Source organism: Cebus imitator, unplaced genomic scaffold, assembly GCF_001604975.1.
Source record: "Cebus imitator isolate Cc_AM_T3 unplaced genomic scaffold, Cebus_imitator-1.0 Scaffold523, whole genome shotgun sequence".
Classification (NCBI taxonomy): Eukaryota; Metazoa; Chordata; class Mammalia; order Primates; family Cebidae; genus Cebus; species Cebus imitator.
Window position 1 is genome coordinate 1,209,127 of NW_016107838.1, and position 12,892 is coordinate 1,222,018.

The 12,892-nt window shown below is 42.9% G+C and overlaps 1 protein-coding gene across 1 annotated transcript; it reads right to left on the reverse strand.

Annotated features, from left to right (window-relative positions):
* Positions 1-4,365: 4,365 nt before the first annotated feature.
* LOC108293125 (defensin-5-like) lies at positions 4,366-5,766 on the reverse strand. Its single transcript, XM_017514378.2, has 2 exons — positions 5,559-5,766; positions 4,366-4,607 (listed from the first exon to the last, which is right to left on the reverse strand). Exons 1-2 carry the CDS (start codon positions 5,728-5,730, stop codon positions 4,495-4,497), a joined length of 285 nt encoding a protein of 94 aa, XP_017369867.1. The 5' UTR covers positions 5,731-5,766; the 3' UTR covers positions 4,366-4,494.
* Positions 5,767-12,892: the final 7,126 nt, after the last annotated feature.

Sequence of the window (12,892 nt, forward strand, 5' to 3'; positions counted from 1 at the left end):
CACCTCTCACAGGCTGGCCATGTGCCTGGTGTTGGCATCTGCAGCAATTTTACAAAAAAACTGTGAGGGAATAACTCCCTTGAGCTGTTTAAAATATATCCCTAAATCATTGACTCTTATACAAAAAAGGAGGTTTACTTGTCTGTTGTTGAATTGAGACTGGGTAACATCTTGACCAGTTGAATTCACCTGGCTTAGTACCATGCTGTCTTTCTGGGACCGGGCCTAATGAGCTGGTATCTTTCACTTCCTCTCTATTGGATGGTGCTGCAACCTGAATATCTTTGTCCCTCTGAAATTCATATGTTGAAATCTTAAACCGTTAGTTGATAGCATTAAGAGGTGGGAGCTTTTGGGAGGTGAGTTCAGGAGGACCCAGGCTTTAGGAATAGCATTAGTGTCCTTATAGAAGATGCCCCAGAGAGCTCCCTCTCCCCTCTCACCAGATGAGAATATGGCGAGAAGATATCATGTATGGGTCAGAAAGGCAGCTCCCATGACACCAAATCTCCTGGCACCTTGATTTGGACTTCTCAGTCAGTGAGAAACACATTTCTGTTTTTATAAGCAACTTGGTTTATGGCATTATGTCGCTAGCAGTTGAGACAGACTAAGAGTGCTGGTGATTTTGGAGCCCTAGGCGCCATGCGTGAAGGAAGCCTAAGTGTTGCACAGGGAGAGGAACTGAGCTCACCTTTGAGGACCGGCTGGAGAATGCAAAACAACCAGGTTTCTAGGGGAAAAAATTCTGATTTGCAGTGTTTTAAAATGTCTGTTCTTAAAATTGTCCCAACTATGGATCATTGAACAATTATCTCACCAAAAACGCCTCTCTCATGAACCAGCAGGATCCAACCCCAGCACGTCACACTGTCCCTTCCTTCAGTCACGCCGGAGCTCCCAGCTGAGCCAGCTCCACCTGCCACCTGTGCACCAGGGTCTCTGCCATGAGATCTTTAGATATCAGCAGAACCTCTCCTCTGATACCCCTGGAGGGAGCCGGGACCCTTTGCAAATGTATTAGTGAAGACCTTATTGTGCTGTTTTAATCCTCTAAATTTTGTGGTGGCTTTTTACAAAGCAGCAGGTGAACAGGGAGAGAGTTCTCACTGTTGCGGAGAGAAGTTGGATTTGTGCACTTATTGTATGTAAACTTTTGCATCTCTAAAATATTGATGGATCTTCTCACTTTATTTCCAAACTGTAACACAGAATTCATCCTGGTGGGGGAATGGGTTTGTGGACTTTTTCCAGGGACCTAGTGACCCCTTTCAACTGTTCTCAGGTTAAATTCTTCCTTGGGGAGCAGGGGCAGTATGGGCCAGGTTGGTGTTGCCAACCTCTGCCCTCAGTGACAGACTCAGGGGAGGGCGTGGGACAACAGGGAAAGGAGTAAGGATTTTCTTTGGGAGATTAGCTATGATGGTCATAGAGAGATGACCACAATTCACATGGCTGTCACCTGGGGAGACAGCCCAAAGTAAAATCAAGAGAAAGAAAGGTGGGGGAAAGGTGAAGACAATCATGTAATGCATGCTTTGAGTCCTTGGAACAAGTATTTCCTGAAGCCAGGATTCTCCCTCAATTCCAAGATATAGGAGTCAAAATGTTAACTCAGCTTGTCATGGTTTGACATTTGAATTCAAGACCCTGCTAAGATGCCTGAAAAACATCAAAAAAACTCAGAGAAACTGAGGCAAAGAGGGTGCAGTGCACAAGGACAGGATATAAGGGCAGAGGACAGGGGTCCCAGGTGCAGGCTGGGCATCAGGCTCTCATTGATCAATAGGGAAGGAGGGACGGCTACATGAGAGGCTGGAAGGACAGCAGGTGAGGTCAGGCATGGGGAGCTTCATAGTTGATGTTCAAGCTGGAGGAATTCCAGGTGGTGGAAGGATTTAGTGGATGGCCGAGGGTCATCCTCGATGGGTCGAGGGCTGGGGCAAAGGGGAGGGGGCGTCACTGTCATCCAGAAAGCACTGAGAGGTTAGGAGGGTGGTCTGCCAGGAAATATTAGAGTGGACTCTTTCCCTTAGTTTCTTTATGAGTTATCTGGCTTTTAGTGCCAAATGAAGAAATACAGAACTTCAGAAAAGGAAACGAGTACTCTTCTAATCCCTTACATGCTGCTTCTGTTTGTAAGTAGAGTTCAGAACAGACAAACAAGTTTATATTGTTCTTGTAAAATAAAAATTTCACCAAGACTTTTAAGAAATGTCAAGGAAGCGTTTATTGAAGACTGTTGCAATAGGAGTCAAAACGCTGTAATAGGAAGAGCCGTTGGACTCAGCTTTCCTCAAGCCAAAGGCAGGAGAATTTCAGCCCTGGGGGGAACTAGCAGGATAGTTGTGGAGGTCCTTAGGAGGGAAGTTGGCCAGTGAGATTGGGCCATCTGTGTTTGCTAATTTGTGCTTGCTGGAGTTAGGCTCCCACCCTCTCACAGAGACAGGGCTGCTGTCCTCTTGGGTAATCGCATTTATAGGAATGAGGCACCTGACTTATTCTTTATTTATGATTCCACCACACTAGTGGTTCGAGGTAGAAAATCTCCTATATGTCATCAGTGAACATTGAGTGTTTGTGAACAGCTCTGAGCCTCACTTGAGGCGAGCAAGTTACCCTGGTTGTCTGGAGACCCTCACCCCTCTCCCTGCTTTCTCTGTCCCTAGAGTTTGCAGCTGTCGGTGCCCACCCTGGACTGCAGCAGCAGAAGCTGCAGGTGGTGCTCCCAGTGTGCCTTTTTCCACACAGCAGAGCAGGGATGCTCCATCCTCGTCAGCCCCTTTCCCTTGGACTGATGGATGATTCTCGGCACATCAGCCTGAATTCGACTCTGTCCTTCTCTCTGGCAACGCCCATTCCTCTATAATCAGTGGAGGTCGACCCGATCCTGCATATTTCTTGCCCTGAAATTATTCTCTCCATCAAACATTCCACTCTACCCCTTCTTTTAATCTACCCTTGTCTTAAATACCTCTATGTTTCACGTGCAGTCTTTTCTTGGCTCAAAGTCAAAATGGTGTCTTTCTGTCTTCTAAACTCCTGTTGCTTCATGAAACCACATTTTCCCAAGGATATTTTTCTATATTTTAGCCTTCAATGTTTTTAATTGGTTTTTTTTTTTCATACTGTCCCAGGAACTTGATATATGGACTGCTTTGCCTCTGTAGGTTTCATTTTTTCCTATACATTTTAGTAATAACCCAATTTTATATCATTATGTAATATTGGATGTAATTAATTAATTTTATCCTAATTAATTTATTGATCTCCTACTATGTGCTAGCCAGTCATCTGGACACTGTGGTGTGACAATGCGCAGAACATGCCCTTCCCTTCTAGAGTAGGGAGAGAAATGTTACAGAGAGTGAACGAAGTGTACAGAATGTGAGATGGTTACAATTCCACAGTTAGCAATAAAGAGAACAAGTGGGATGGAGATTGCCCAGGAAGCCTGCTGCAATTCAGAATTGAGAAATCAGGGAAGACCGCAGTGACAAAGTGAAATTTTAGCGGAGACCCCAGGTAGTTATTTAAATTATCTACAAAGGTAGTTATTTAAATGATCTTCATCTATGTTGATGCAATGTATTTATCATGCCTGATTGTTTCTAAACACATCTAATACCTTAAAGAATAGATAAACATGGGCAGATGCGGGGGCTCATCCTCGTAATCCCAGCACTTTCGAAGGCCAAGGCGGACGAATCATGAGGTCAGGAGATCTAGACTACTTTTTAAAATTAAAGGACAAATAAACATAGCCTCTTAGATCTATCTTTCTGTTGAGCCAACAACCACTTTTTGCCTCTCATCATAGTAATTTCTATTTTGGGGGTATCATTAGGAATGCACTGAATTTGTAAAGTTCAAACTATTCCAATTAACACATATCTTGCTAGGCACAGTGGCTCAAGCATGTAATCTGAGCACTTTGAGGAGGGCATATGCCTTAAGCTCAGGAGTTCACTACCAACCTGGCAACATGGTGAAACCCTGACTCTACAAAAAATACAAAACGTTAGCAGGGTGTGGTGGCACATGCCTGTAGTCCCAGCTACTCAAGAGGCTGACGTTGGAGGATAACTTGAACACAGGAGGTCAAGGCTGCAGTGAGCCGAGATTGCACCGTGTTCCAGCTGTGGTGGCAACGTGGGACACCATCTCAAACAACAACAAGCCCAGTTATATTCATTTCTGCTATTTTGTTATTGCTCTGTGATGCTCAAATTGTGCATCATTGGAGTGCAAAGGCCAGTTAACTTGATGTGGATCAGAATCCTCTATGCAAAGAAACCATACGAACCACCATATAAAAATCAAGAAGAAAAAAAGAAAAGAAAATTGAAAAGGTCAAACACACTGAGTTTAATGCTTGAGCTTTATTTTGGAGTGAGAAATTTAGAAAGACACAAGGTACACAGAGTATAATGTTTTTCCTTTTCCAGGACCTTGGTTGGAATCTTGCAGTGGTTTGGTTTCTATCTGGGAAGCTCAGCGACAGCAGAGCCTGTAGCTGCGGCCACCCTGGGTGCACCTCCCGGCGTGGGACTCAGGGTAATCGCAACAGCCAGTTCGGCAATAGCAGACGGCTCTCGCCCGAGAACCTATGGAAAGAAGAGAAGGTCAGGCACAGTAAGGGAGGGGGTGGAAAGGACAGGCAGAGCCAGACTAACTGCAATAGCCTAAATAAGAGACACAGTACCAGTCATGTGAGGATGAAGAAAATTCATGTCTCTGATGTAAATGACAAGAAATCTTACTAGCTATGTGTTAGTCATGCAAGATCATAGTTTTTCCCCATCTGAGTCTATCCAGTACATGTTTATCACCTGCTCTCTGATCCAACAATCTACCTCTCAACCTCAGGGTTACCTACTCTTCCTTCTGCCTCACCCATACCTCTCATCTTGACCTCCATGTGTGACCTCCATGTCCTAACAAGGCCCCTGATGCAACTGGATCTGTCTCTGAGATGCTGTGTTGTGCATGCTCGTGTCATGGGCTCAAATACTTTGGTGCTCTAGGAGTCTTTGAAGACCTTCCAAATTCAAATTCCTCGTTCTCTTTTTTATTGACATTTTACTTATTTACTTATTTTAATTGACAAATAATAATTGTCTATATGTATGAGACACGATGTTTGGATCTAAGTATGTATTGTAGAAAGATTTAATCAAGCTTATTAGCCTACATCAAAACACCCATAGGTTCCTCTCCAGGTTCTAAAATCTTCTCCAATGGACGAAGTAAAATATTCTCTCTATAACCAAGTCTACCCATTTAGACCCACAAAGAGTTATTCAGTGTAGCTCTTTCTATCCTAAAAGTAGCAAATGTCACAGAAATATCTTGGAACTAAAAGTCTTTGAAGAAAGAAAACCGTTTAAATGTATTTGGTTCTCACTATTTAATTTATAGATGAGAAAATCAAGGTCCAGGAAGATTAAGTAAAGTCACCCCTGTGAGGTAGACCTTTCCATTCTTGACCCCAGCACCTGTCTCCTCCAGTCCTTTCTTTCTAGATTCTGCAAATCTGCGAGATTGATGTCTCCTACCCGAGGCCATAAAAGCAGAGAGTCCATTTCCTGCAAAGGAGACTGTAACGTCCTTGTTGTCTTCCTCAGGCTGGTGCTGGGTTACAGCCTTATCAGCTCCTGTCTGGAGTGACTCAGCCTGGGCCTGCAGGGCCACCAGGAGAATGGCAGCAAGGATGGCAAGGGTCCTCATGGCTGGGGTCACCTGGAGGAGGGACAGCAGGAGTGGATACGTGGGGAGTGAGGAGTCGGCCTGGATTTATAGCTCTGCTGGGAGAAGGGCTGAGACAGAAGCTGCAGTCAGAGGAGGTGGGCATGTGCTTGGGAGGGGAAGGGCCACCTTTGCCCTCAAGGTCCCTTTGATGCCCTTCTTTGTCCCACCTTTCATCACCGCTTGAGTCTGTGTGCTTAGTGCCTGTTCTTGATCCAAGCTGTTAATGATGATAAGGACACTACTATCATGTTCTGTTTCCCATCTGCTTGAGTATTTACTTTATGTGTTCAAAAAAGAAAAACAACAGTGCTTTCATTCAATAAGTTTGGTGATTAAATGCCTCTTGTTTTCTGAAGATGGTCCCTGGTACCCTCTGGATGACTCTCTGGGGTCAGACCCGGGTCCCAGTGGAATAGAGAGTTAATGCATTGCAGGATTCAAAGATATTACTAACCTCATGTAGATTAGTAATATCTTTTGAGGTCTTGAGGTGAGTAGTGTCCTGCTGGGGCCAGTGTGGAGAGGACAGCCTTGTCAGGCTATGGGGGACATGAGTTCAGGAGAATAGTCGGCCACGTTGATCAGATTAAAATCAAAATTCAGATTTATTTCAAGAAGTCAGTGTGATCTGAATGCATTACGTAAAATGCGTACCAGGTACTTCTCTCCACTTTGAGGAATACCAAAATAATTTAGGCACCTAAAGCCCCCTTCTGAGATCTTTTATTTTTCTTTAGTTATGGAAGATTTTAAATCATGAACAAGGAACAACATTCAAAAGGTAGAAGAAGTAATGAGCTCCCATTCCTGCCCCCAGGCCTTCAGCTCTGACCCAGGAAACCAGCATTATTAACAGTTACACACAGTACTCGCACTTTGCTTTTTTTCCCTGTATCATGACCACTTTGTATATCAAAACACATGGAATGCTATTATAATTTTTAATAGCCTTATACTATTCCAAGGTTTGTATATGCCATCACTTATTTTTTTCTATTGATAAAATATTACAAAATTGTTACCATTTGGTTATTCTTAAACTTTTACAATAACAAGTAAAGTTCCAGTGATTATCTTAATATATGTCCTCTTACCTATATGGATAAAGTATATAGAACTAGAATTGCTGTGTCAAAGAATGCATCTTAAGCCAGGATGGTAGGTCTAGCTACTTGAGGTGTTGAAGTGGAAGGATCATCTGAGCCCAGGAGTTCAATACCAGCCTGACAGCATAGTGAGACCCCTTTCTCTTAAAAGAAAGAGACTATATCTTATAGATTTTGAAGATATTACTGCATACTTCTATAATATTACCACACTTGATCCAAATCCTCTGGTGCTCAGTGGGCCCTTGGGGGGGACTCTGCATTTGAATTTTCATTTAATTTTTTTTAAATTTATTTATTTTTAATTGAAAATAATTTTTGTGTATATTTATAGGGTATGATGTGATGCTTAGATGGATATCCACATAGTAGAAATACCTGATCAAGGTAATTAAGATAGCCATCACCTCACCAATTTAACCAATTTATTTTATTTTATTTTATTTTATTTTATTTTATTTTATTTTATTTTATTTGAGACAGAGTCTCACTCTGTCACCCAGGCTGAGGTGTAATGGTGTGGTCTCAGGTCACTGAAACCTCTGCCCCCTGGGTTCAAGCGATTTTCCTGCCTCAGCCTCCTGAGGCTGGGGCTACAGGCATATGCCACCATGCCTGGCTAAGTTTTGTATTTTTAGCAGAGACGGGGTTTCACTGCGTTGGCCAGGCTGGTCTCAAACTCCTGACCTTGTGATCTGACTGCCTCAGCTTCCCAAAGTGCTGGGATTACAGTCATCAGCCACCATGCCCAGCCTCCAACTTAATTTTTTTTAGAAGAATTACACATCAATTCCTTTAGCAGTTTGAAATATACAATAGATTACTATTTGAAATATACAATAGATTACTATTAAGTGCCAGAGATAACCAAGACTTACTCCCGGGCATAACTGAAACTTTGTATCCTTGGCTCAACATCTGCCCTTTTCCTGTCCTTCCCTCTCACCCACCCCCAGCCTCTGATAACCACGTTTATGCTCTGGTTCCATATATAAGTGGTATCATATAGTATTTGTCTTTCTGTGCCTGGTTTATTTTATTTAGCACATCGTTCTCTGGTTCCATCCACGTTGTCATGATTGAAGAATTTCCTTCTTTTCTAAGGCTGTATAGTGTACCAACTTGCATATTTACCATATTTTCTTCATCCATTCATCCACTGAAGAGCATTTAGGCTGATTCCATATCTTGCTTATTTTGAGTAATGCTGCAAAGGACATGGGAGTGCAGGTTCTTCTTTGATGCAGTGATTTCAGTTTCTTTGGAGATATACCCAGAAGTGGGATTGCTGGATCATATGGTAATTTTATTTTTAGTGCTTTGAGGAACCTCCATATTATTTTGCAAAATGGCTACACTAATTTACATTTCCACCAATGGTGTACAAGGGGTTCTTTTTCCTTTATATACTCACCAACAGGTATTATTTGTCTATTTCTTAAAAGCCATTCTGACAGATGATTACCAGTGTGCATTAATTTGCGTTTCTCTGATAATTGGTGATGTTGAGTATGTTTTCATATATCTGTGGGCCAGATCCATTGCCCATTTTTAAATTGAGATATTGTTTACTTCTTATTGAGTAGTCTGAGTTCCTTACATATTTGAGATATTAGCCCCTTGTCAGATATATGGTTTGCAAATACTTTCTCCTAGTCCTTGGGCCATCTCTGCACTTCGTTTCATTTCTGTGCAGAAGTTTTTTAGTTGATATAAACTTTTTTGTCTATTTTGCTTTTATTGTCCATGCTTTTGGAGTCCTGTCCTAGAAATAACTGCTCAGAGAAATGTCATAAAGATTTTCCCTCATGTTTTCTTCATGTAGATTTACAATTTCAGATCTTTTATGTAAATTTTTAATCCATTTTGAGTTTTGTGTACAGTATGGGATAAGTGTCTAATTTCATTCTTCTGCTTGTAGATAACTAGTTTTCCTTACACCTTTTATTGAAGAGAAAGTCCTTTCCCCATTGTGTGTTCATGGCATCTGTGTTGAAATTCAAATGACCATAAATACCTGGGTTTAGTTTTGGGCTTTCTACTCCTTTCCTTTGGTTATTGTGTCTTTTTATGCCAGACCATGTTGTTTTGCTTACAGTAACTTTATAATACATTTTAAAATCAGAGAGCATGATGCCTCTAGCTTTGTTAGTTTTGCTCAAGACTGCTTTAGTGAGTCGGGGCCAATTCTGATTTCATACCAATTTTAGTAGTCTTTTAATTTCCATGAAAACTTGCATTGGAATTTTGATGGGGATCTACAGATCAATTTGGGTAGTACAGACATTTTAATAATAGTCATTATTCGAATCCATGAACTCAAGATATCTTTCCATTTATTTGTGTCTTCTTCAGTTTTATTCATCAATATTTATAGTTTTCAGTGTACAGATCTCTTGCCTTTTTGGTTAAATTTACTTCTAAGAATTTCATTTTTGAGAGCTACTATAAATGGGATTGTGTGGGCTTCTAAACTCTTTGTGCCAGTCCAAACTCCTGTCTTTATTTTTTGTGACTCCTACAAAATTACAGAGCATCAAGTCATGCTATTGCTTTGAGAGAGTACAATAGAATCCAGACCCTTAGAATACAGTGGAGAGGTTGAGGTGTTCGATATGCATATCAGTTTCTTCTTTCCTTGCAGTGAAACAAATATAGTGTATCTCTTACTTACTCTGCCTTACGAAAAGGAGAGGATCTCAAGCAGATCTGTAACATCTATAATATTTATTTGACTTGGTGAATTAACAGGGAGACTGGGAGGGACTGAACTTCCTGCGTCAGTGATTCCACCTTTCATGGCCCTCGTTTTGCCCTGGTCAGGGCCATTTAGCACCGGGTTTTAAACCATCTGTATTCGTACTGCTTCTCTATTTCTCACTAGATGTTGCTGAGTTTGCAGATAGCATTCCACGATTGCTTCCCAGCCTTCATTTCTCCAGCATTGTCTCACTGAGTCTTTAGGAATGATTCAAGAAACAATTTGGGACATTTTTATTCCAGTTCTAACCATCCTCCATGAATTCTGTCACGTGTTTGATCACCCAGAGTCCTCATCAATTAGAGAAATTGACATCTTGCGTCTCCTTCCTTCTCTGACCCCAAAATTAATTGGGTGAGCAGAAAATCTGAAAAGAGAAATGGGTGGTTTAAAAACCACTGTCCAGGCCCTGTGGTGTGACAGGCAGAGCTGAGCGCTGCTCCAGCCAGAGGATGCCCGGTGGCCCATCTTCTCAGGACCTGTCGGGAGCCCATTGCTCAGCCTTGGACAAACTCTGCTGCCAATCATCATGTTTCTCACTTCTTTCTGGCAGAAGTATTTCTAGAGAACTCCACTGGGCTGGGCATGGTGGCTCCGGCCTGTAATCCCAGCACTTTGGGAAGCTGAGGTGGGCAGATGATTTCGGGTTAGGAGGTCGAGCCCAGCCTGGCCAACATGGTGAAACTCCTTCTCTACTAAAAGTGCAAAAATTAGCCGGATGTGGCAGCAGGTGCTGGTAGTCCCAGCTACTCAGGAGGCCGAGACACAAGAATCACTTGAACCCGGACAGCAGAGGTTGCAGTGAGCCGAGCTGTCCCACTCAAACTCCTGGGAACATTTTAGCAGTGACCACCTGCTAAGAGTAGCTATGCCCACTCTAGCCTGGGCAACAGAGTGAGACTCAGTAGCAAAAAAAGAAAAAAGAAAAAAAGGAAAGAAAGAAAACTTCACTGACATTATGGAAAATAATTTGTTTATTAATGTGTTTGTAAATAATCATTTAAAAGAAAATACCTTTCCCGTTCCTTTTTTTCTCTAACTGCAGCAAGGTGCCCATTATCTGTTGTCCTTTTGACTTCAAAAACCTACTGCCATTTAAAATAAAGCCTGAAGAACTGCAGAACCATTTTTCTTGTCCTTTACTCTGAGTCCAGTCTTACCTGTTCTATACTCAGGACAGACAAAAACAGGATTTCCATCCGTAATATGGACATTCACTCTTAGAAGGCATGTACTCCCCTGACTAATGATTTAATTTTTTAACACAGGAATTAACTTAACTCTGCTAAAAAGTAGGGGGGCAAGGGAATTGGCCTGAAAGGAAATACTTAAGATACCTACAGAACCTGGTTTTATAATAGAGGTTTTGTATTCCACGATATTCTAGGGGACAAATAATGCTTAGACATGACCATGTTTACTACTGGTAACAGTCAAGCAGATGGGAGACAGGCAGAGAGATAGGGGCCTTCATGAACACGAAGAACAGGTGTTTCAGTGTAGCCGCTGGATTGGAGAATTGTCAAAGGTCTGAAGTATCAACCCAAAGGATGCCTCTATGTCACAGCCACACTGGTTTGGGGTAGCTCATTGCCCTGGGGTGTTGCTTTCTCCAGATAGCACAGAGCTGGGATCTTTTCACTTCCCTAGCTACTCAGGCTCCTTTGATCCCTTGAGGGACATTGACCTCTAGGAGGCTCACAGCCCTGAGGAGGCTTATCGTTCTCTGGACCCTTTTGGAGAAAGCTCAACAGGTCCTAGCCTTGGAGCAACCTGGGATATAGAACCCAGATGTAGCTGTCCTCTTTGCAGGGATGAAAACTCTGCATTATGGACTTCGGGTAATAGAGCAGGCCAATGTGCTGTCTGTTGGGAGCTGCAGTCTCAATGGTGCCACCAACTAGCTGTGGGATCATTAGTGAATGACTTCACCCATCATGGCCTCTGTCTTTCAACTGTAAATTGGGGGCAATAGAGCCTCTCCAAGGGGGCCTTGGTGCAAAAATTTTGTTCCATGGCCTGTGCATGTCAATTTGAGCAGCTTTAGCCTCAGAGACTAAACCCGGTCTCTTAGAGTTTGGAGTCCGCACTTCAGAGTGTGTGTGTGTGCATGCATGTACCTGTGTGTATGTTTGTATGTTTATATGTGTGGAAGCATGTGCACGCACGTGTAGTAAGGGGGGGGTGTTGTGAGGTGGAGACTGGGGATGTATGTGTTGTACGTGTGCGTGTGCATGTCTCCGTGTCTGAAAGCTTGTGTGCGGGGAGGGGGATTGTGTGATATACGTGACAGAAAACATGAAAGGAAGAACCAGATCTTGAACGGCCAGTAGGTGGCTACTTAGGGTCTCTTTATTCTGCTCTGACAGGACCTGTGAGAAATGTTTCTGTGAGCAGACACAGCCTTCCTCTGGGCTGCTCTGATCTGATTCCCTGCACCCCCAAACTCAGCACTGTGCCCAGTACGCTGCTTCACCTTCCTCAGGGTCACAGGTGAGAGGCACCTGCAGCTGCAGACCCCCATTTTGCCACTGAGCATCACTGTGGGACCTGTATCCTCAGTAACACCTGCTATGGGCTCAGCTGTCCTTGAATTTTGTTAATTGAGACCCAAATCCGGTCAAGATTCCATTTGAAAACCTGGAAATGAACAGTTTAGTCTCTCTGCCTTGCACCTTATCTTCTCTCTATCTCCAAAAGATGAGTTTTCACAGTAAGCTCAATGTATTTGAGCTATGTAGTACACCTTTTCTTTCCTTTCCTTTTTTTTCTTACTTTTTTGTTTCTGTTGTCCTGGTCATTTTCATAGAGAGGTCAGTGCTGCACTTTCTACCCTGAGGAGCTGGACCTCAGGGTAGAAAGGTCTACTTGTCCAGGACTATTCAAGGCCAGGACAAAAAGAGGATTTCCATCCATAATGCAGACATTCACTCTTAGAAGGCATGTACTCCCCTGATCGATGCTTTAGTCATTTAACACAGGAATTAGCTGCTAAAAAGTAGGGGGTAAGGGAACTGGCCTGGAAGAAAATACTTAAGATACCTACAGAATCCGGTTTTACAATAGAGGTTTTGAATTCCAGGATATTCCAGGGGATGGATGATGCTTAGACACGACCATGTGTATTGCTGGTAACAGTCAAGCAGAGGGGAGACAGGGAGAGAGATGGGGGCCTTCATGAACACGAGGACCTCCAGCTCCTCCAGGTGGGCACCTACAGCCCAGCTTTGCACTATGGCATTCACCTTCCTCACTTGTTCGAAGGCTACTGGAC